The sequence below is a fragment of the Trachinotus anak genome, unplaced genomic scaffold, assembly GCF_046630095.1.
Source record: "Trachinotus anak isolate AG129_WGS33_773 ecotype Australia unplaced genomic scaffold, CSIRO_AGI_Tana_v1 ptg000010l, whole genome shotgun sequence".
Classification (NCBI taxonomy): Eukaryota; Metazoa; Chordata; class Actinopteri; order Carangiformes; family Carangidae; genus Trachinotus; species Trachinotus anak.
The window spans coordinates 5,152,006-5,175,450 of NW_027273861.1; the positions used below are offsets into that span (position 1 = coordinate 5,152,006).

Here is a 23,445-nt window from a genome sequence, read left to right on the forward strand (position 1 = left end):
GTTGAGATGCTCATGTGTGTTCGTGCAACTAGCACATGGGCACTACTTTCACTTAAAACAAATTCATTAGACAGTAAAATACTGACTTTATTTAATGGCTTTTTCCCTCAGCTGCCTGCAGTATCCTTCAGTGTGCAGAACCTGCCCTTCACTGAGCCCATGTTGGCAGTTTGGGCTCAGCTGGTCAGCCTGGCTGGAAGCAAACTGGAGAAACAGCGCATGAAGAAGTCTCTTAGCCGAGGGCTCACAGGTACAGAAACTACTGAGGGACACAACACAAATGTTGTAGACTTAATAGTCTCACGTGTGACTCATAAAAAGAAATGAACTATGTTTAGACTAACGTCCAGTCAAGTGCCAAGGCTTTAGTCTTGATAAATGGTCACTTGTCTGATTCCTTCTTTACAAATAATGATCGTGACCAAAAGGTTTTAAGTTCTGACTCTAATCAAACCTGTTGTGTCTCCAGCTGACCAGGTGGACATCCATTTGCTCCGGTGCCAGCAGCTGAGGCTGTATATTTTAAAGGCAGCACGGGCCCTGCTCTCTCATCAGGACAAACTCAGGCAGATCCTCTCCCAGCCCGCAGTTGTGGACCTGGGACCCAACCCCAGTGGTAAGACCTCAGCAAATGAAGTGAATGCTAAATGCTTTTTAAGCACTGTCTTTATGGATCTCAAGGTCTTCAGTTGTCTTATGTTGTGTGTCATCTTGTTTTATGTGGTTTGGATATTCATTTCATTCAGCAGAAAACTGAAATCAAGCTGTTGTAGTAAAATAAGATCTGGAAAGACTGTAGAATTTTTGAAATAGACAATGTCCTCTGTACTCTGCTGCTTTGGGGCGTTATCATGGCACCCGGTGGATGGACTGGGTGGACATATGGTTACGTTGAGCTGTGCTTGCACAATTAGTGCATATTTTTTGAGACAACACAGTAGCTCCTGTGTGGGAGGACAAATTCAGCGCTGTCTGAGCAACCAGCCTGCTTACCTAGTACACTGTGGAGGATTCTCTGAGATGATATGTGGGTGAATGCAAACTGATCAGAGTTGTGACAATCATTGCAATGTTAACAGATATTATATCTTGTGAAAATGTTACATTTGACTCAGACATTGCATTGTCTGTCATCTCTTCTTGTTTGCAGAGGATCCAGTGGTGTCTTCTCCTGATGTGGGAGACTTGTCTCCTGAGGGTCCTCTGCCTCCACTGATCCTACTGCAGCAGCTGCTGTCTGCTGCCACTCAGCCCTCCCCGATCAAAGCCATTTTTGACAGGCAAGAGATGGAGGTGAGTCAGTCGACCTTTCTCTGCTAACCTGTAGCTTAACCTGCCTGGCGGACTGCATCAGGTATGACTGTGGCCCAAGACCCAGGGGGGCCCATGCAAAATGCAGTCACCAACAATCAGGAGCTCAGAAAAGAAAACCACAGTAGAATGACAAAAAATTAAATTAAAGGAGCAAAGGGGTCAGAGCCATATTTCTAGCCAAAAAGTTGTGCAGCAGGTGAAGCTGAATGTGCAGTGTTTCAAGGTCAATCAAGGCTTCAACCAGAGCTGCTGTGGCAGCTGAAATAGTAGGAGAAGGTCAGGAAGAGATAGCTGTAGCTAATGAAGAGAGACAGCAGCTAACGTGCTGCAGAAGCAACAGGTGAAATTAACAGGAAACACTGAGTTACCCTCCCCTCTCCAATGGCTGTGTTGGTATTAGAGCTAAGAATTTGAGGGGTCCAAATTGGCAATTTGTTTCCCTTGTCCATAATTCTAATGGCAGGCCTACCCTGTGTGTAATGTTACAGTGTGTTTAATTTGACCTTGATGTTATCTGTGTTTCCCTGGATGTGTAGGCGGCAGCTCTGGCAGTGTGTCAGTACCTGGCTGTGGAATCTGCCCACCCGTCCTCTCCTCTGTTTGAGGAGAGCAGCTCTAGTGAGGCCACCACGCCTGTCACTGTACAACATGTCAGACCTCCTAAACAGAAGAAACAGAAGACGTCCCCCGTCCCTCCCTTACCCATAGTCCTCCAGCTCATGGAGATGGGCTTCCCACGGAAGAACATCGAGTTTGCCTTGAAGTCGTTGTCTGGAACTACAGGCAGTGCCTCTGGTGTGCCAGGTATAATATCATATGACATAAACCTGAATTTGTGAGTATATGTCAGTGCTTGCTTGTGAAACTTTCACCCTCTGTCTGTTACTTTAGCTACAACTCTGTAGCTGTCACTGCAGCAGTTTCTGCTATATTCCTGTCACAGTATTTGTAATATGATGTTTTGAGATGTACCTCTGGAGAATAATTGAGCACATACATCAGGTGTCGAGGCTCTGGTGAGCTGGCTGCTGGACCATCCAGACATTCATGTCACTGAGCTGTCAGATGCCGACACCGTGTCAGACGAATACTCCGATGAGGAGGTGCTGGAGGAGCTGGAGGAGCCAGAGCCGACATTCCCTGTGGTACATTGCTTTCTCTATGATTTCTGCCATAACCCACTAAATAATGGACTGAGCCGATGTAATATTCCCTGTGTTTGAAATCAGCCTCCAGGTGCAGTGGTGACTGAAAGCCAGACATTTAAGAAGAGATCAGATTTCCAAAGCAATGACGATTATGCTGTGTACATTAGAGAGAACATTCAGGTAAGAGCAGCGGAGTTTGTAAAACTACCTCAATGAAATGTGACTGAAGTCTGAATGATCACTGATTTGTGTGCAGGTGGGGATGATGGTGAAGTGCTGCAGAACGTACGAGGAAGTGTATGATGGAGATGTCGGGAAAGTGATTAAACTGGACAGAGATGGACTTCATGACTTAAATGTGCAGTGTGACTGGCAACAAAAAGGAGGAACGTACTGGGTCCGCTACATCCACATCGAGCTGCTTGGTAAGTTCTCAGTGTGATGACGATGGTAAAGATGACGACAAATATCTTGCTCAGGGGAAACCTTGGCAGCATGTTTTCCTCACCCTTTGACATGTGTGGGTCATTATTTCCTTTCCTAGGATTCCCACCACAAAGTTCTCCGTCCCATATAAAGATCGGTGACAAAGTAAGGGTGAAGCCCACAGTCACAACGCCAAAGTACAAATGGGGCTCTGTCACTCACAGGAGTGTGGGAGTTGTGAAAGGTAAGCCATTTTTGTAGCCTTTAAACAGCATATGATCTCCATAATCTAATGGACAAATGTCTCTTTAACCTGCAGAGAATCCTCTGGTTTCTGTGCTAATGCAGCTAAATGGTTTGTTTTAGCTTTCAGTGCCAATGGAAAAGATGTGATAGTAGACTTCCCTCAGCAGTCCCACTGGACTGGCTTGTTGTCTGAGATGGAGCTGGTGCCCAGTGTTCACCCGGGAGTGAGGTATGGATATGTCTAAGGTTTCCCTCTACCCAGTTACAGTATCTAAGGCCCTGTTCAGACCTGGTATTAACATGCGTCTTCAGTGATCCAATCACAAGTGCTCAGTTCTATGTGTCTTCACACCTGGTCACCAGTGACCACTTGTGATTGGATCTCACTTCCCCACTTTTTTATGCAAATAAACACGTATGTGTTGTTGTTATTAGCCAATCTCACAGATGGGTGCAATGTTAATGTGCTTGTGTCTGTGTGCGAGGGAGGGAGGATAATGGAATAAGGTTTTAGTCATTTGAAATAATAAAATATTTTTAGGTTCTTATTTGTTTCTTTATTTGGATCCCCATTAGCTTATACAAAATGGTCACTAGTCTTCCTGGTGTCCACACAGTTTGTCACGAAACTGTGAGGGGACTAATGAGACTGTGGCAGAGTACATCAGTAGAGTAGGCGGTCCTTCAATGTCCCAGGACACATTTGCGTTCACACTGCTAAAAGAATGTGGCCACATGTGGCCCAGACCACCACTGATCTCTGAGTGATTGGATCTCAAATGCATCTCCTGAACTTAGAGCTGTCCACATGTGATCGGATCACTCAGGACGGATGTTATTACCAGGTCTGAATAGGGCCTGTGTATCCCAACATGTTGTTCAAGTGTAACCCCTGTGCACTCTGCAGGTGTGATGGCTGTCAGATGTTCCCTATAAATGGCCCCAGATTCAAATGTAGAAATTGTGACGACTTTGATTTCTGTGAAAACTGCTTCAAGACCCGCAAACACAACACCAGACATTCCTTTGGCAGAATCAACGAGCCTGGTTAGTCACACATTCCCTCAGATTTTACAGTGTTTGTATGTATGTGTGTATGCATGTGTGTGAACCTGTTGCTCATCTTCTCTATAATTAGGTCAGTCTCCAGCATTCTGCGGCCGCTCAGGAAAACAGCTCAAGAAGCATCACAGCAGCCAGCGCGGGATGCTGATTGACGATTGGTCTCGTGCTGTCAAGAGCCTCAATGTCTCATCCTCGGTTAACCAGGCCTCCCGCCTCATTGACTGCAGTGATCAGTGTTGGCAGTCGTCCGGCTCGCAGGGAAAGGTAGGAGATTGAATTCCATACTCCAATAAGCTGGATGACAGTCTATTTAGTTTGCTTTATTAAAACGTAATACATCACCTGAGAGGATTTGTCATTCTTTACTCTACAGCACTGGATTCGTCTCGAGCTTTTCCCAGACGTTCTTGTGCACAGGCTGAAGATGATTGTCGACCCAGCAGACAGCAGCTACATGCCGTCACTAGTGGTGGTATCAGGTGAGTTCAGTTTCATTGTTCATGTGTTTTTTTTATGTACCAACGTTTCGCAGTTGTGACCTGTTTGCCCCTCAGGTAGTTGCTCTTGTAAAAACAAGACACTGACATTGTTAAAAAGAGAAAGAAGTTTTTAATCATCATAACAATTTGATTCTTAATATGCAGGTGGAAGCTCTTTGAACAACTTGATTGAACTGAAGACAATTAACATCAATCCCACAGACACCACCGTCCTCCTGCTGAGTGACTGCACTGAGGTTGGTTGGCTCAGTAATTGACATCAACTTGTAATTGTTGTTTATTGTTGTAAAATTAGTGTTGTAATAACCTGAATAATGTCTTCAACAGTATCACCGGTACATTGAGATTGCAATCAAGCAGTGCCGCAGCTCCGGTATAGACTGCAAGATTCATGGACTTGGCATCGTGGGGCGGATCAGAGCAGAGGACGAAGACCTGGCCACGGTCCCTTTCCTGGCGTCTGACAATGAAGAAGAGGATGATGATAAAACTGCCACTGGGAGGTATGGCTGGTCAAGGAATAAATATTTAGGAGTGGATTTGTAATACTCCATATTTGAAGGAATGATGTCAGTGTTATATTATATCAATGGGATTTTAAGATGTTTCCTCATCTTTACCAAACATGAGGGATCTCGCAGAAGCAATCCAACATGTTTCCTTATTTCAGTCTGCATTTTTGGAGTTTGATATGTGAGGCTGTAAAATGTAGAGCATTTATCTGCTGAGCTGAACAGATTTCTTTGTTCACTTTTATGCTCACAGGTACATGACATAATGCCCTCATGAAAGATCATGGTTAAGGCCATGTATTAAGTGTGTTTGACTGTGTTTGATCCATTCCCATCGTGTAAATTAACTATACAGCTAAGTTTACTAGAATGCAGATTTTGTTTTTAACATTTGCATTTTCAAATAATCAAGACAACAAATTAAAATATAAATAAAGTGAATTAATTTTCATGCTCTCAGTGTGTTTTCTGTTTTTTTCCTTCAGTCTTGCTCGGAAGAAGTCATCAGGCCTGGAGTCGGCAGCCACCATCAGGACCAAAGTGTTTGTCTGGGGGCTGAATGATAAGGACCAGCTGGGGGGACTCAAGGGCTCTAAGGTGCAGCTCGCCTCATAATGAAATAATGATTCAAGTTCAAGGCCACATTTTTATAATCTGCCAGGGCTGTGTCAGATACTGACACAGACTTCACTGTGCATAATAGTAAAGGTAAGATTAGGAAGGTATGAGTAGCAACATGTAGGTAGTATCAAAAGTCAAAGTACTCATGCAGCACCGTGGCCCATTTCAGTGTGGTTCATCAAATAATTGGATTATTATCACTATCATGATTATCATCGTTTTGATGTTGTAGCTGGTTAGGGCAGTGGTAAATCTAACTATTTGTTCTGCTGTTTGCTAGTTGAATCTATAACCAGGATTATAAACTAATTATAATATTTTGAATGTAAAATCTTCACCTGCAAAGTGAGGAGGAAGAAAGACTTTCAGGTGTATTTTAAAATGTGGTAAAGTAACATAAAATGAAAATACTTGAGTGCAAGTCCCTAAAATTGCACTTGAGGATGATCATTGGGGTGTGTCTGTGCCAGAGGCTCGGAAGATGCTGCATTCTCTAATCGCTTTTGTCTGTGTTCTTCACAGATCAAGGTCCCTTCGTTCTCTGAAACTCTCTCTGCACTGAACGTGGTACAAGTGGCCGGTGGCTCTAAAAGCCTCTTTGCAGGTGGGTGATAAATGCCTTCAGAGTTAGATGTCTTATGTAACATACACAGATAATGTTTTAACTCTGTATCTGTCACTGTTACAGTGACAGTTGAAGGGAAGATTTATGCTTGTGGAGAGGCCACTAATGGCAGATTAGGCCTGGGCCTGTCCAGTGGGACCATCCCCATCCCCCGTCAGATCACTGCTCTCAGTAACTATGTGGTGAAGAAGGTCGCCGTGCATTCAGGGGGGCGCCACGCCATGGCCCTGACTGTGGACGGGAAGGTGTTCTCCTGGGGAGAGGGAGACGACGGAAAACTGGGACACTTCAGCAGAATGTATGTTACTCTACACAGATTCAGGACAAATCTTAGAGCAGAAGATATTAAACATGTGTCAGTACAGTGCCTGAGCGTCAACAAATACTCTTTTCTCCTTTCTCAGTATTCTTTAATAACTCTTTAATAGTTTAATAGTTTAATATGATTTCAAGTTCAGCATCTTTAAGAAAACAATGATTCTCTGTACAGGAACTGTGACAAACCTCGGTTAATTGAGGCACTGAAAACCAAGCGCATCCGTGACATTGCCTGTGGCAGCTCTCACAGCGCAGCAATCACCTCCAGCGGGGAGTTATACAGCTGGGGTTTGGGGGAGTATGGCCGCCTTGGACATGGGGACAACACAACTCAGCTGAGGCCTAAACTGGTACGTCTGAATCACCTGCCTGTTTTACAGCCACTTTACTGGAAAGGTGCTGGGATCACGGTTGGTAATGAGGTACACTTTATCAGAGATTTACAGATACACTGAGAATGTAATTTTACTGCTGCTGCACTATCATCAGCTGCCCTAAAGAAAGACAGATATTTACACCAAGTAATTTACTGTACATTTTGTAGGAGTCAATTTGTTTATGATGTTTGCTGCTATAAATCCATGTGTACTCTGAAGTGCTCTGTCTTCCTCATCAAGGTGAAAGTGCTTCTGGGGCACCGTGTTATCCAGGTGGCTTGTGGGAGCAGGGACGCCCAAACTCTAGCCCTCACTGATGAAGGTATTTTGTTTAATGCACTTAACTGTATCCAGTGTAGCCAGTGTTGTTTATATCATGTTGTTCCAGCATGTCCACAGGATTCACTGGCATGGGGGTGAAATTAAGTTTTTGGGGTCATAATGCTCCACAGAGGATAACATGGCTGTAATTACAGAAAAGAAAATCACAAACCAATTTAAATGATACAGACTTCAAACATTTGAAAAGTTGTGAAAGTGTTTAATGAGGTGGGAAATTCATTCATCAAGTGCATTCTTGTCTGAAATCTTCTTATTTAAAATGAAGAGTCCACGTTGAACTCAAATACTCATTAGAGTTGAAGCTTTTTTCTGATGTGGATGGGTATGTTTCAGTTTCTGGTTGGTAATGACTGTTTTCATTTTTGTCAGGGTTGGTGTTCTCCTGGGGTGATGGGGACTTTGGCAAGCTCGGTCGTGGCGGCAGCGAGGGCTGCAACATCCCACAGAACATTGAGAGGCTCAATGGACAGGGCGTCTGTCAAATTGAATGTGGGGCACAGTTCTCCCTGGCTCTCACTAAATCTGGAGTGGTGTGGACCTGGTGAGATGGATGAGCGATAACATGATCTTTCATTATCTGTCCTTTTGACTTTTATATGACTGCTCAATGTTTGGATTCCCAAACAGGGGAAAAGGTGACTATTTCCGATTGGGCCACGGCACTGATGTCCACGTGCGGAAGCCCCAGATGGTGGAAGGGCTGAGAGGCAAAAAGATTGTCCATGTTGCCGTCGGAGCACTGCACTGTCTGGCTGTCACAGACACAGGACAGGTAGGTACTGACCTCCACCAGCGGAGTGTTATAAAACACAGCACCAGATACCACATCATCCAGACACCGCTCATTTACTGCCATGGCTCTGCTCCAGGTGTGTGAGCTACTCCTCCTGTAGTGGGAGTTGATATATTGACTCTCACTCTACTTTTTAGGCACCTCTGACCTTTACTGTTTCAAAGCTTATTTCATCTTGTATAACACCTTCCCTCAAAACAGATTAAAATGTTAACACATCACTTTCTCTGATGAGAAGCAGCTACTCGGTGTTTTACCACTTTATGAGGTTGTTCAGAGTACTGGAGCGGTGCCTTTTACTTCTGTAGTCCTGGTCACTATGCGTCACCGCACTGGAATATTAATTACGATCATCGCCTATTTTAAAACTTGACATTATCACAAAATCCATGTGTAATTCTGAGTCACAGGCTCAAACAGTGCTGTGTACTGAACACTGACCAAAGTAAACTCCAGTCAAGGTGATGTGTTTCTCTGGCAGGTGTATGCGTGGGGGGACAATGACCACGGCCAGCAGGGGAACGGCACCACCACAGTCAACAGGAAGCCCACCCTGGTTCAGGGTCTGGAGGGACAGAAGATCACTCGAGTGGCCTGTGGCTCCTCCCACAGCGTGGCCTGGACCACTGTGGATGTGACCACACCCTCAGTTCACGAGCCAGTCCTGTTCCAGACGGCCAGAGACTCCCTCGGAGCTTCCTATTTAGGTAACCGTCCCTCTCTTCACAGCCTCTAAACACAAACCTCCGGCCCAGTGTTTGTCAGTCCTAATGATTGTTTTTCAGATGTGAACAGTTGTAAGTGACTGTTAATAGGTGACTCAAAAACCTATCAGCATGTATGTTTAGTAGACTGCAGTGTGTCCACAAGGGGGAGCTGTTCAGTCACAGTCAGAACAGGGTCTGTGTTTATCACACTGCTAAGAGTGAAATTGCGGTAAAGTAAAAATACTTCATTCGACTAGGGTAGTTTTAGCATTTGAGCTGAACATTTGACGGGATGAAAGGCTTTTTAATTTAAGATGATGTTAATGGTGTTTGTATTCACTTTCCAGGAACCTTCATATAACACTGTTGTTCCAAAATGTCCTTATTATTTTTTCTTGCTTCAGCCAGTTTCTTGGGTAATTTATCTCTTTTTCCATATCAAAGGTTATATTACTAATAAATAAGTTTTTAATTTTGTATGTTAATTTCTACAGGAAATATTAAGGATTTCACACATAAAATACACTTTTGAAAAAATAAAATCACATGTTTTTCTGGAGGAAATCACTGACTATGGGTCAGATGTGGGGAAGATTTCTGATTGACTGTTCCTGCTCAAGGCATACAAGGGATTAATCCTGGGAGAGTTGCTCTTAAAAGCTACACCTCCACTCAGTAAAAAACTTAAAACTCACTGCTAAATTGGCTTCTTAAGTGTAATTCTTAGACGTTTGGTAAACACAGTCCAGTTCTGCACACCCTGTGCTACCTGTAGTCAAGGGTAGTGACAGGGAAAGCATTTTGAGACCTGCACATGGAGGCAGCTATACAAACGAGGAACCTGCAGTTTGAACACTCACTGCTTGTAGGTGACTCGTTTGACATAGTTACAGAAGCTATGAGTTTCCCTGCCACGTCAACGTCTGCTGGTGTAGCAGTTACGCTTTTAATCAAGAAGTGGCACAGGTCGGACCAGAACTGCAAGCCCAAACCATCGATGACAGTGTGTCTCATTGTTTTGGTGCCATCCACCACAGGTGTCCAGTCAGACAGTGACTCATCAGCAGTGAGCAACAAGATGAGCGGGCAGAGCAGTGTGAAGCCCAATCGACCCTCACTGGCCAAGATTCTCCTCAGTCTGGATGGAAACTTGGCCAAACAGCAGGCTCTGTCTCATGTGCTGTCAGCCCTTCAAATCATGTATGCAAGGTATGTTGTAACCACAGGGTTTAAAATATCCTCTCCTGATGGCCCAGAAGCAAACATGACAGAAGTGCAGGTACTCTAAGTTTTTTGGTGTGGGACAGTCAGAGGAACCTTGACTGAAAACACAGGATAAAGAAGTTTCCAATGTAGCAAGATCCCACATGTAACTGAGCTTCGTTTATAATCAGTAAAACTGTAAAATCATGTCTGCATCTACCCAGTAACCAGGAGAAGCGTGCTTAAATGCAGCAGAGGATTACTGTCTTGTTTGTTTAGCACCAGTTTTAAATCCTAATTGCTGCATCAACAAACTAGAAATAAATGATACCCTGCTGAATTCTAAATAGAGTGAGAAACAAGCATGTATGACCTCTAAATGAATTAATCTGCTGACTGGTACCATGAATTGTCATTAGTCAGTATTACTGTTGACAGGACGTGTTGTGTGTGTTTCCCCAGGGATGCAGTCGTTGGTGCTCTAATGCCAGCCAGCATGATTCTGCCAGCAGAGTGTCCTTCCAGCTCACCTGTTCCCCCGTCAGACTCCTCATCCTCATCCACGGTGAGTGACGAAGAAGGTCCGCCAGTCCCGCCTGAGACTGAGGAGCGGGTCAGCCCCAATCCCTGGCAAGACAAGAAGAGTGAGGTAAAGAACACAACACACACTGGTGCTATATTTAGTATGACTTTGATTTTGGAAAACCAAACCTTCTCTCTGAAAAACTAAATGTAATAAATGTCAGTGAGGGTGTTTGCTTTTTTTACTTTTTATTAGAGCGCTGCCTCAACTTTATTTGTGCTGAACTACTGTAAAACAGTGAACTGTGCGATGTGCATTTGTATCCATAATGACCAGGTGTGTAAATACAACATCAGCAATCTATATGTGGGTCCACTGGGGAAACTTCAGAAACTCACAGGGCTTTGATCATAATTACAACTCTTAAGTTTTCTAGCACAACTTTCTCCACTTTCACTCTTGGTGTTAGAGTTGTTATCCTTAGCAGTTCTGTCCTGAAATGTAGTTTGATACTAAAGAAACGACTCCTAGAGCAGAAATACAACAGAAGAGCAGCTCGTGTGTTTGTTTCCAGTGCAACCACAAACAAACTTGTTTTTTTTTTCCTGGGTATTTTTCCACCTTTATTTGATCAGACAGTAGAGAGTGACAGGAAATGAGGGGAGAGAGGGGAGTGACATGCAGCAAAGGGTCAGGCCAGTCGGGAGTCGAACCGGCGACTCGCCTGCTCTGAGCATCCCTTATCAACCTGTCAGGTTACCCCAACAAACTTGGGGTATTTTAATAAATAAATACGCTCAGTCTTGGAAAAAAAAGAATATCGCACACTGCTCTTGCTCAGCATCATGATTTATTGATCATCCTAATTGTGGTCTCTCTAGACCGTCGTCAGAAATATTTAATAATTTCTCATATTGAATATAGGAATATAAGAGACCATGAGACCTGTTTGTATCCAACTCTAGAGACAATTTACTGATGTAACATTACATACTTCAGATATCTGCACAGAATAATATCCAAGACATTTAGAATATATTATTTCATATACCAGCTATTCAGACCGAGTGCTTGCCATAATACATACAGTCTAGTAATAATAAAATGATAATTATAATTTAAATAAAGTACTGGAATAAGCTGATGCAAGAATATATTTAACACCATTATATAGTCTGTAGGTTTCTTAATCTAATGGACTTTATTAATGTAAAACTCACATCAATGAATTGTGTTTTTGTGCGTGAACAGGTTCCATCATCAGAGGACGCCGTCACCCCGTCATCAGCTGTGACTCCATCGGCCTCCGGTGCCTCCTCGCGTCCTTTCATCCCTGTCACTGACGATCCAGGAGCAGCCAGCATCATCGCCGAGACCATGACAAAGACGAAAGAGGTTGGTCTGTCTGATGACAAACTCATATGTGTGTTTGGTGAAGCCATTAACACCAGCCATAGACAGTATATCTAACTTAGCCATTTTCTCATTATGTTCATCTTCAGGACTCTGAGAGCCAGAGCAAAGTGATTGGTCCAGAGCCTCAGTACCTGGACGAGTTCACAAGCCTCCTTGTGCCCGATGACACTCGAGTTATGGTGGACCTGCTCAAACTGGCAGTGTCCTGTCGCTCTGGGGAGAAGGGCAAAGAGGTTCTGTCTGCTGTGCTGTCTGGCATGGGCACAGCTTATCCACAGGTGACGTTCTGTGTCCTGTTTGTGTGTGTGTGTGTGTGTGTGTGTGTGTGTGTGTGTGTGTGTGTGTGTGTGTGTGTGTGTGTGTGTGTGTGTGTGTGTGTGTGTGTGTGTGTGTGTGTGTGTGTGTGTGTGTGTGTGTGAGTGTGAGATAAATAGGAAATCAGCTGTTAACGTTACCTGTTTGGCTGTCCATGGTGTGCAGGTTGCTGACATGCTGCTGGAGTTGTGTGTCACCGAGCTGGAGGATGTTGCCACAGATTCACAGAGTGGCCGTCTGTCCTCGCAGCCAGTGGTTGTGGAGAGCAGCCATCCGTACACAGATGACACGTCTACCAGCGGCACTGTGAAGATCCCAGGTAAAAGAAAAATGCTGTTCAAGCCTGCAGGGATTCTGTGTTTTACACTTGGCTTCAGTGTTGAGTAAATGTTTTTATGTAGAGCAGATTGAATGAGCAGGAGATCGCCATGACCAGCCTCTTGAATACACACCTCTCTGCTTCCTTTTTGTAGGTGCTGAGGGTCTACGGATAGAATTTGACCGACAGTGTTCAACTGAGAGACGCCATGACCCACTAACAATCATGGACGGAGCCAACAGGATTGTCTCTGTTAGATCAGGTGATGAGAGGAAGACTGTAAAACTGTCACCAAACACATGTGAAGACAAGAGCTCATGAATAAATGTAGTAACACAGTGTGTGTGTGTGTGTGTGTGTGTGTGTGTGTGTGTGTGTGTGTGTTTGTGTGTTTGTTTGTTTGTTTGTTTGTTTGTTTCAGGTCGGGAGTGGTCTGACTGGTCCAGTGAATTAAGGATCCCGGGAGATGAACTCAAATGGAAATTTACCAGTGACGGCTCGGTCAATGGGTGGGGCTGGCGCTTCACCGTCTATCCCATCATGCCTGCTGCTGGTGAGCCGCACATATGACAAACACATCCAACAAAATGATGCTACTGGTTTTGACACCAGATGTTTAGTAAACACTGTTTAGTCTTATGACGCTGAGCCTTTTTTAATGTCTTTTCTCAGGTCCCAAAGATTTGCTGTCTGATCGCTGTATCTTGTCCTGTCCCTCCATGGACTTGGTCACATGTCTCCTGGACTTCAGGCTCAACTTTGCCTCCAACAGGAGCATCGTGCCTCGACTGGCTGCTTCCCTTGCTGCTTGTGCCCAGCTGAGTGCACTAGGTACAGTATGATCGTCCTGATTCAACAAGATTAAGCTTCACTGTCGTCTAAGTAAAGGAAGAATTTACTAGAAAATTTATGTCCAAGTGTAGTCGATGAAATTCTGTTAGAAATAAAATAGTGTTTTATTTGATTTCATTCAGCTGCCGGACACAGAATGTGGGCTCTGCAGAGGCTACGGAAGCTCCTGACCACTGAGTACGGTCAGTCCATCAACATTAACAGGCTGCTGGGAGACAGTGAAGGCGAGGCCCGTTCCATGGTGAGTACAGTCTGACTGCACAGATGGAAATACTTTCTCACTGCTCAGCTGAGTTATTTACTGCATATGAATCTCAATGTATTGTAGTAAAACCACGCTCCTTACAACATTGGTGTTAAGGTCACTTTGTAAATTTGTACCATTTGATTTTACACACTGAACGTTGAACATAAGGCTGGGTGATATGACCTCAAATCAACATCACGATTATTTCAAACCTTTATTGTGATTAATGAACTCATTGGTCTCTCTCTCTTTTTTTGAGCCGTGCACTCTTCATATTGGGCAATGTGATTGTGTCCAAGTGATTGAACAGATTGCTGGTGTTACCTTTGGTCACTATCCATGTTGTATTCACCACTGTCTGTAAGTCATCACTGGTAAGACCCAATCATGAGGCAAGCCGAGTGTCAGCGTCATTGTTTCCAAAAGTCTCTGTTTCTGCCCGTCCACACTGCAGTGCACCCTCAGAGTTTCCAGAGGCCTCACAGTAGTACACACACCAGGCGTTAACACAGCAAATGTGATGCGTTTTAAAACTAAAATATATTAGTGTGGATGTAGCCTGAGGCTCAGTGTTTGCACGCGTGTCACCCACATCACCAGCGTCGCTTTGAGTGAGGGTGGATTAACGTCAGTCGGTGAGAGGTTCTAAATGTCTGTCATGACATTTTTCTGTTAATAGCTCAGTTAAACAATTTCAAGTGTGTCACTCAAAAAACAATTTGATGCGTCCTTGTGTTTGTTGATTGAATGTAAACCTTCTGAGTCTTAATTGTGCATCTTGTCTTTCCACACCACACTCACATTATGAGGTTGTTATGATCCTTTGAGTATTGGATGTAATGATGATATTAAATGAACAAAAACAGCCACATTTAATAGAAAGGATTTTGTCCTGTCAGACTTTCACAGGCAGTGCGCTGGCGGCTCTAGTGAAAGGTCTGCCAGAGGCTCTGCAGAGGCAGTATGAGTACGAGGACCCCATTGTCAGGGGAGGGAAGCAGCTGCTTCATAGTCCATTTTTCAAGGTACAGTAACAATTCTGTCTGTGTCTGCACAGAGGCACCATGTGCCCAGAGTCTAGTGAATGGTAACAGATCATTAAATGGAGTTTTCTCGCAGAGGCTAATTTTAACAATTTGTCCAGGTCTTGGTTGCTCTTGCCTGTGATCTTGAGCTCGACACCTTACCCTGCTGTGCTGAGACCCATAAGTGGGCCTGGTTCCGCCGATACTGCACTGCCTCCAGAGTGGCTGTGGCTCTCGACAAAAGAACCTCTCTACCGAGACCCTTCCTGGATGAGGTGGGTGTGCCAGGCTGCGCTCTCTATGCTAGCCTTCACTTTCCTTCATCACACTCTGATCTGAAAATGTTCTTAATCCCTTTTCCCTCCGTCTCTCACATCCCTTTGAAGGTTACAAAGAAAATTCGTGAGCTGATGGCTGATCACGAGAGCATGAATGCCCTCCACGAGAGTCATGACTTGTTCAAGCGCGAGCACGACGAGCAGCTGGTACAGTGGATGAACCGGAGACCGGACGACTGGACCCTCTCCGCTGGGGGGAGCGGCACCATCTACGGCTGGGGCCATAACCACAGAGGGCAGCTGGGCGGCATCGAGGGGGCGAAAGTCAAAGTGCCCACTCCCACTGAAGCCCTTGCCACGCTGCGGCCAGTGCAGCTCATTGGAGGGGAGCAGACTCTGTTTGCGGTCACTGCTGATGGAAAGGTGCGCTCACATCTTCCTTTTCTCAGACACTGTATCGGCACAAGGCACCTTTGTGGATGTAAATGTAAATAATGTCACACTGATATATTGTGTCTTGATCCTCAGCTGTATGCTACCGGATATGGAGCAGGGGGCAGGTTGGGTATTGGTGGCACCGAGTCTGTGTCCACCCCCACTTTACTGGAGTCCATCCAACACGTCTTCATCAGGAAGGTGGCTGTGAACTCTGGAGGGAAGCACTGCCTGGCGCTGTCCTCTGAGGGAGAGGTCTATTCATGGGGGGAGGCTGAGGATGGAAAACTTGGCCACGGGAACAGAAGGTTGAGACTGAATCACTTCAATCACTCTGCGCCTTCAACATTCAGCTCCTAACACACACAATATCACTGTAAGAATGAAGGATTAAGACAGAGTAAATGGTTTGGTCTTTATAGTAACTGAGTCCTCTTGATTTTAGTCCCTGTGACCGTCCTCGTGTAATTGAGTCCCTGAGGGGAGTTGAAGTGGTGGATATCGCAGCCGGAGGAGCTCACAGCGCCTGCATCACGGCCAGTGGAGAGCTCTTCACCTGGGGCAAAGGTCGCTACGGGCGACTGGGTCACGGAGACAGCGAGGACCAGCTTAAACCCAAGCTGGTCAGTCAACACTTTCAACAGCCCACTTTCCCACACAACTCAAAATGATATGCACTTAACACGAAAAAATGACAGTTGTTAACCTGAAGAATTTCAGTGACAAGAAATAAAACTGTGACTCTGACAAGGTTTCCCAAGCAGTCACGTGAGATAAAGCTGATGTTGCTGTCTGTGTGATTTATCCAGGTGGATGCACTACAGGGTCACAGGGTCATTGATGTAGCCTGTGGCAGCGGGGACGCCCAGACGCTGTGTCTAACCGACGATGACATGGTCTGGTCCTGGGGAGACGGGGACTATGGCAAATTGGGCCGAGGAGGCAGCGATGGCTGCAAAATCCCCATGAAGGTAGGGTAGATTACACAGCAGTGTGTACTGGAGGCCAGCAAAGGCATCACTTTATACTTGTGTCTTATTTCACTTGTTATTTTATATGGAACGAGAAGAAGCTAAACAAGATCAAGAACATCAAGATTTAAATAAGTTTTCCATTTATTGTAAGATCAGTAGCCACAATTGTTAGTTTTAGCATCTGACCAGCACTGCCTGGTGGGGGTGCAGGTTTTAGAGAAATAGTTTTTCACTTTCTTGTCTATAGTTGGACAAGAAGCTCAAGACCACTTGTGTCTTTACATAATTATGAAGCAACAGCAAGGTTGGAGTTTAAAAATCTGTGCCTGCTTGTACGTCTAAAGCTGGCTAATTAACATGCTATATCCTGTTTGTTTAATCTGTAAGAAAATCTTTTCTTTTGACTGGGTGCAGTGATAAAGTAGCTTTCCTTGAAGCATTTCAAACAGCAATAATTAATGCACGTCTTCCTCTTCACAGGTTGTTTTAAAGGTCCAAGACTCTAAGCATCTCATACTTCATGTTTGGTTTTTTGTAATCCAGCTCAAGTCAACACTGACAACAAAGTTTCATATTTGTCTTTAGCGGAACAGGAAGGGTTTGATTTTGATTTTTTTTAACTGGATGATCAGATCACACTTTAAACACTTACAGTAATCTTGCTGAATAACAAAATACCTTGATGCACAATGATCCGTGTTTACTTTGTGGTGGAGTGAATTTTATAAAGGAGATCTGATGTGTTTAATAATAATGGTGTTTTTCTTCTTATTTTTTTGTCTTCAGATCGACTCTCTCACTGGCCTTGGAGTGGTCAAAGTGGAGTGTGGCTCTCAGTTTTCTGTGGCTCTTACCAAGTCAGGGGCCGTGTACACATGGTATGTACTCTGTGGTACTCAGTTACAGATCTGTCACGGCTTTTTTTTATCAGTGTAAAACGTTAGAATTGAGAAGGTAACCTGGTTGTGTGTATCTATCATGTGATTCTCAGGGGGAAAGGAGACTATCACCGGCTGGGCCACGGCTCTGATGACCATGTTCGACGGCCCCGACAGGTCCAGGGGCTACAAGGGAAGAAGGTCATCGCCATTGCCACAGGGTCGCTGCACTGTGTGTGCTGCACAGAGGATGGTAGGAAAGACGGCTGTTGTTTGCTGTTGTTGATCACCACTTTTTGTAGTTTTTGATGTTTCTTTCAGATTATTTTACCGCACAACTTCTCTTTGCCATCTTCCCGTGTCTTATCAACGAGTCACAAGAGTTCAGCTTAGATGAGTTGGAGTGCAGCTTCACAGAAAGCTTTGTTGTGCTGCTGTGTTTGGCACAGGGGAAGTGTACACATGGGGGGACAACGACGAGGGCCAGCTTGGAGACGGGACCACTAATGCCATCCAGAGGCCACGGCTGGTGGCTGCGCTGCAGGGCAAGAAAATCAACAGAGTGGCCTGTGGTTCTGCTCACACCCTTGCCTGGTCCACAAGCAAACCCACCAATGCTGGGAAACTGCCTGCACAGGTACTATACTTACACTTAGCCACGCTTTGAATGGTGGGTGATGCTGGGGTTTTATCTCTGGACAGAAATTACAGCTTCATGTAGATGGCAGCAAAGACACAAGCATCGTTGCAACAATCTACTTGTGGACCTTCAAGTGTCATGTTGTCCGAGTCTGACTGTCTGTGGCGTGTTTACAGGTGCCCATGGAGTACAACCACCTGCAAGAGATCCCCATCATGGCCCTGAGGAACAGGCTGCTACTCCTGCATCACATCTCAGAACTTTTCTGCCCATGTATACCCATGTTTGACCTGGAGGGCAGGCTGGGGCAGACGGGCCATGGACCCTCTGTGGGCTTTGACACGCTCAGGGGCATCCTCATCTCCCAGGGCAAGGTGGGAGGCATGGCTGTCAGAGCCAGAAACATGCATATAAAGCATACACAGCAGTATACACAGCACTAGAACGTCATCTTAATTTATCTGGTGCGATATTTTTTTTGCCTGTGAGCAGGAAGCAGCTTTCCGGAAGGTGGTTCAAGCTACGATGGTGAGGGACAGACAGCACGGACCTGTGGTGGAGCTCAACAGGATTCAGGTACAGTGGGAATACATGCAAGCAACACACATTTTAAACATCTGCACAGCGACTGTGATCTTTCTTCAAGACTCGTACTGTACCCCCCCCCCACTCCCCTCACTCTCACTGTGAGGCTATGTTCCAGACAGGCTCCTGAGAATTACATGTGATGTCTTTCATAAGGGGATTTTTATGTGGTGTGTGTGTCTGTGTGTGTGTGTGTGAGAGAGAGAGAGAGAGCGAGTGAGCAATCTGAGCCACAGCCTGTCTGTGGGGATTCCTGGACTGAATTTTAGACTTAACCCCATATAGAGTCTTGGTTCAAGCCGCTGCCTCTCCCCACAACCCCCCTCCGATTGTAGCCGCACTCCAAAGACCTGTCACTTCCAGGAGTTCATGCCCGTTAGCAATTCCTCTCTATCTAGCAGGAAGTTATTAAGCACAGGACAGAAACAAGTCAGACCGTAATCTTTCTTTTTTTTCCCATCCTGTAGGTGAAGCGTTCCCGTAGCAAAGGGGGGCTGGCAGGTCCCGACGGAACCAAGTCGGTGTTTGGTCAGATGTGTGCCAAAATGAGTTCATTCAGCCCAGACAGCCTGCTGCTTCCTCATCGTGTCTGGAAGGTCAAATTTGTGGGTAGGTGTCCCTGTCAACGTGAGGACTGTGATGTGGCATCTCAGTGGCTGAGTGTTCTTTCTCATCCTGGTCATTTTATGTATAAATGTTTTTTTGGTTTTTTTTTTCCTCAGGGGAGTCAGTGGACGACTGTGGTGGAGGCTACAGTGAGTCCATCGCTGAAATGTGTGAGGAGCTGCAGAACGCCCTGACTCCGCTGCTCATTGTCACCCCCAATGGCCGCGACGAGTCAGGCGCCAATAGGGACTGTTTCCTGCTCAACCCCGCAGCCAAGTCCCCTCTTCACATGAGCATGTTCCGCTTCCTAGGTATAATCCAGTTAATCTCCCAGTCAGGTCTTCTGGGGTGTTAATCCTTGATAAACAAAAACTGAAAATATGCATGAATTATTTTCAAACACACGAATGCTTCATGTGCATTTTCACTGATAAAACACCTGGACTGAACTGTTGAGCATGCTTCATTTATTTATTTATTTATTTCTGCTTCAAACATTTTCCACAACACAGTGACAAATGGTTGCTCCGGTTTGATCTGTGGGTAACGTGCTCTGCCTTGCTGTGTCTGCAGGAGTGCTCCTGGGTATTGCAATCCGGACTGGAAGCCCTCTTAGTCTGAATCTGGCAGAGCCCGTTTGGAAACAACTGGCAGGCATGAACCTGACCATTGCTGACCTCAGTGAGGTACGTGCACAGCCCTGCTCCTCAGTGTGTGTGCAGTTTGCACTGATGGTGGTTGACTGAGTGTGGGGCGGACCTGAATGCCTCTCAGCTTCTACGTTGTGTACTGTTCTTCTTACTGTCAGTTTTCAATTGCTGCTGTTTTTTATTATTATTATTATTATTATTATTATTATTATTATTATTATTATTATTATATCTGCATTACCACTGAAATCCCAAATAGCCCATGAAATAAGAAATTAATCAATATGCATTAACATTAATTACTATTAATTAATCTCAGACAAAGACATTCAGTCTTGGTCCCAGTTTTGTGCTTCACAACAACTCTTATCTAATGTTACCAGCACTGACGCCGGGACAGTGACATGTGGTCTCATAACAAGCTAATGAGTTAAAACAACACTAACCAGATGTTGAAAAAGCATCTGAATTAACTTCCAAATTTATGAAGATGATCCACAAAAAGTCATTTCAAACACTGGGCTTCATGCATGAACCACTTGTACAAACGTATTTACCATAAGTGGTGTGTGTGAGTGATTTACAAGAAGATTCAAGTGTGAACAAAATGTATTATGGTCCCGGCTTGTACTAACTACATTCTTGATAGTGGTAAAAACCACTTGTTTTATTTTGCTTTAATCTGTAATGAATTTAAAGTTTAATTATGATAAATATGATGATTAATAACATAAGATGAAGGGAACATGCAGAGGGAAAGACATAAGTTAAAGATACTGTTTGAGGTGAAAGTGACAGGTACATGCAGCTACACTAAAAACTACAAGACGTTAGCTAATCAGAGCCTCTGATATCCGTCTCATGGAGGCAAGCGAGGACCTTTAAAACCCTCAGGTCCCAGCTGCTGCAGGTTGCATCAAACATCACACTCCCTCTAGAAGTCATAACTCAGTCAATGTGAACAGACATATGATTCCCATGTTTTTTTAGATTCAGTGTGACTGAAAGTGAAACTGAGAAGAGATATATATCACATAGAAATTAGAGGAATCATAGATAGTTTGATGGCCCACAGCTAACTCTAAATACCTGGCAACATCATCCTGTTTACATTCCCCAAAACATTAAGGGAATTTAGAGTATGATTGGTTCCACGGTGTCAGACTTTGAAAACTCACTCTCTAATACAACTTCCCACACTGTTATGTTTTTGTCTGCTGATCTCTGACTGTGGGACCTGAATCTTTTCCTCCTCTGTGACATTTTTGTGAATGAAACTATCCCATAAATGAAGCAGGACCACGTGCACCCTCCGATGCACAGGCAGCAATTATCAGATCAAAACTGGGAATAATGACTGCAGTTTCTGCTGTGAAGAGTTTACTTAGTCAAGCTTAGAAAACTCACATCAAACAAAACGTGACAGAAAATGTTTAAGGATAAAAAAATGTTCTTCCATGAGGCTCATGTTAAATGATGAGTTTAGTCTCTTATATTATTGTAATGTACTGTACCCATTAAGCCCTGTGCAACTCCACAGAGCTTTAATTATCTGTAGCCAATCCAAGGTCTCCACCCTCCAGTTACAAAAAGGAATGTGTCTCTTTATGTCAGGTATTATATAACACTTCCAGCCCTCATGATCTGCATTATAACCTGCAGAAAGAACAAATTCCTATACATTCCTGCACAGATTAATCCATAAACCCATAATCTCCCTGCTCTCTAAATGGTACTGAATACTACAGTACAACCCAGTTCTGTAAGCTCGGACTCTACCTGTTCATCAAAGATATATGCAAATGTCATCTGCACTCATTTTTGTGAACGAAGTCGTGACCCACAACCTTGGCTTTTATGTAAGAGCTGGCACCTCTCACGCTGTGATCATGAGCTCCTGAACCATCTTTGGGAGAATACTGATGTGGGAAAAAAGGCCCTTTTCCCTCACAAAGCTTCTCTTGTCTTGTGGTTTTGCCCTTGAGATATCAGAAAGGTTAGATGGGAAATGAATCCAGCACAAGACTCAGGAAAGAAAGGATTGTGGTGCAGCTCACGGGAACTGTGTTGTGGGCAGAAGGTCATGAGCGTGCTCACGCACACACACACACACAAGCAGATGAATGTACTGTATGCACCAGTTAAAGACGAGTTTATGAAGAGACAAGTGGATCTAATAGTTGTGATCTGATCTGTTCTGCCCAGGTTGATAAGGATTTTATTCCTGGCCTGATGTACATCCGCGACAATGAGGCCACAGCTGAGGAGTTTGAGGCCATGACGCTGCCCTTCACAGTGCCCAACGCCAGCGGCCAGGACATCCAGCTCAGCTCCAAGTACTCTCACATCACCCTGGAGAACCGCGCAGAATATGTCCGCCTGGCAATCAACTACAGGTGAGAAAACCTGCTCAATGTATAAAAGGTGTATTCCCTAATGTGAGTGTGTGTGTGTGCGTGTGTTTATGCCCTGGACTCTTGTTTTTTCTCCACCCTGCAGGCTCCATGAGTTTGACGAGCAGGTGTCTGCAGTGCGTGAGGGAATGGCTCGAGTGGTTCCTGTTCCCCTGCTGTCTCTGTTCACTGGTTACGAGCTGGAAACGATGGTGAGTGAGAGCAGTTTTGGTTTGTGATATTTCTTCTGTCCTCGCTCCATTGGCTGGTTTTTATAGTAAATACGCCCCCTCCTCCCCCCCAGGTGTGTGGAAGTCCAGACATCCCTCTGCACCTGCTGAAGTCAGTGGCCACGTACAAAGGGGTGGAGCCGACATCGTCGCTCATCCAGTGGTTCTGGGAAGTGATGGAGTCCTTCTCCAACACGGAGAGGTCTCTCTTCCTGAGGTTTGTCTGGGGCCGCACACGCCTGCCTCGCACCATCGCTGACTTCCGTGGGCGGGACTTTGTTGTGCAGGTGAGAAGTGGGAAATGGACAAATTAAAGGAATCATTTCACATTTTGGGAAACATGGTTTGCTTTCTTACTGAGAGCGAGATGAGAAAATGTACAGCCCGCTCACATATGCACGCTAACCATGAAACTAGAGCTAACAGCCAGTTCGCAGTTAGCTTGAAATCTTGATGGGATCACAGCAGGCACAACATGTTGACGTTCCAACCCATGAGCACTCAGTAGTTATTACTACATTATTATTCATTTTGATCTCAACTACACAACTATAAAGTTTCTTGCACAATTGTGACACCATCACGTTGACACACACACACTGACACACACACACAGACACACACACACACACACACACACACACACACACAAACTCAGAAGATGAAAACAGTGCCAGCTACATGTGCTGGACTATTTCTTGGCCGGGAGTAGTGACCTCCTGGAGCATGGATCTCCCATAAAACCACAACTTGTTGTTTTTTCAGCACATGTTAACAGCTTATTAAACCGTGATGACTACAGACCATCAATTACTAATCAGACATGTGCCCGCTCCATGTTTTTCGATCTTCTTCCCGTTACAGTCCATGGATTGTGAGCAT

General features: G+C 44.8%; 1 protein-coding gene across 4 annotated transcripts in view; it reads left to right on the forward strand.

Annotated features, from left to right (window-relative positions):
* Positions 1-23,445, forward strand: part of herc2 (HECT and RLD domain containing E3 ubiquitin protein ligase 2) — a 45,236-nt gene that overhangs the window by 19,069 nt on the left and 2,722 nt on the right. For all 4 annotated transcript variants that reach the window (XM_071487100.1, XM_071487102.1, XM_071487103.1 and 1 more), the window contains exons 43-90: positions 112-250; positions 470-616; positions 1,151-1,293; positions 1,851-2,118; positions 2,317-2,459; positions 2,544-2,642; positions 2,719-2,887; positions 3,007-3,132; positions 3,255-3,363; positions 4,042-4,181; positions 4,273-4,463; positions 4,573-4,678; positions 4,844-4,935; positions 5,027-5,202; positions 5,697-5,808; positions 6,355-6,436; positions 6,521-6,755; positions 6,948-7,125; positions 7,393-7,474; positions 7,864-8,035; positions 8,122-8,266; positions 8,769-8,994; positions 10,032-10,203; positions 10,660-10,846; positions 11,972-12,115; positions 12,223-12,414; positions 12,617-12,770; positions 12,925-13,032; positions 13,192-13,323; positions 13,443-13,601; positions 13,745-13,863; positions 14,769-14,894; positions 15,014-15,169; positions 15,281-15,595; positions 15,701-15,915; positions 16,053-16,230; positions 16,417-16,578; positions 17,368-17,459; positions 17,573-17,712; positions 17,909-18,096; positions 18,276-18,473; positions 18,592-18,675; positions 19,152-19,293; positions 19,407-19,601; positions 19,864-19,976; positions 22,146-22,336; positions 22,440-22,545; positions 22,638-22,850. In XM_071487100.1, coding sequence (XP_071343201.1) covers positions 112-250; positions 470-616; positions 1,151-1,293; positions 1,851-2,118; positions 2,317-2,459; positions 2,544-2,642; positions 2,719-2,887; positions 3,007-3,132; positions 3,255-3,363; positions 4,042-4,181; positions 4,273-4,463; positions 4,573-4,678; positions 4,844-4,935; positions 5,027-5,202; positions 5,697-5,808; positions 6,355-6,436; positions 6,521-6,755; positions 6,948-7,125; positions 7,393-7,474; positions 7,864-8,035; positions 8,122-8,266; positions 8,769-8,994; positions 10,032-10,203; positions 10,660-10,846; positions 11,972-12,115; positions 12,223-12,414; positions 12,617-12,770; positions 12,925-13,032; positions 13,192-13,323; positions 13,443-13,601; positions 13,745-13,863; positions 14,769-14,894; positions 15,014-15,169; positions 15,281-15,595; positions 15,701-15,915; positions 16,053-16,230; positions 16,417-16,578; positions 17,368-17,459; positions 17,573-17,712; positions 17,909-18,096; positions 18,276-18,473; positions 18,592-18,675; positions 19,152-19,293; positions 19,407-19,601; positions 19,864-19,976; positions 22,146-22,336; positions 22,440-22,545; positions 22,638-22,850 — 7,461 coding nt within the window. The remainder of the gene's footprint in view (positions 1-111; positions 251-469; positions 617-1,150; positions 1,294-1,850; positions 2,119-2,316; positions 2,460-2,543; positions 2,643-2,718; positions 2,888-3,006; positions 3,133-3,254; positions 3,364-4,041; positions 4,182-4,272; positions 4,464-4,572; positions 4,679-4,843; positions 4,936-5,026; positions 5,203-5,696; positions 5,809-6,354; positions 6,437-6,520; positions 6,756-6,947; positions 7,126-7,392; positions 7,475-7,863; positions 8,036-8,121; positions 8,267-8,768; positions 8,995-10,031; positions 10,204-10,659; positions 10,847-11,971; positions 12,116-12,222; positions 12,415-12,616; positions 12,771-12,924; positions 13,033-13,191; positions 13,324-13,442; positions 13,602-13,744; positions 13,864-14,768; positions 14,895-15,013; positions 15,170-15,280; positions 15,596-15,700; positions 15,916-16,052; positions 16,231-16,416; positions 16,579-17,367; positions 17,460-17,572; positions 17,713-17,908; positions 18,097-18,275; positions 18,474-18,591; positions 18,676-19,151; positions 19,294-19,406; positions 19,602-19,863; positions 19,977-22,145; positions 22,337-22,439; positions 22,546-22,637; positions 22,851-23,445) is intronic.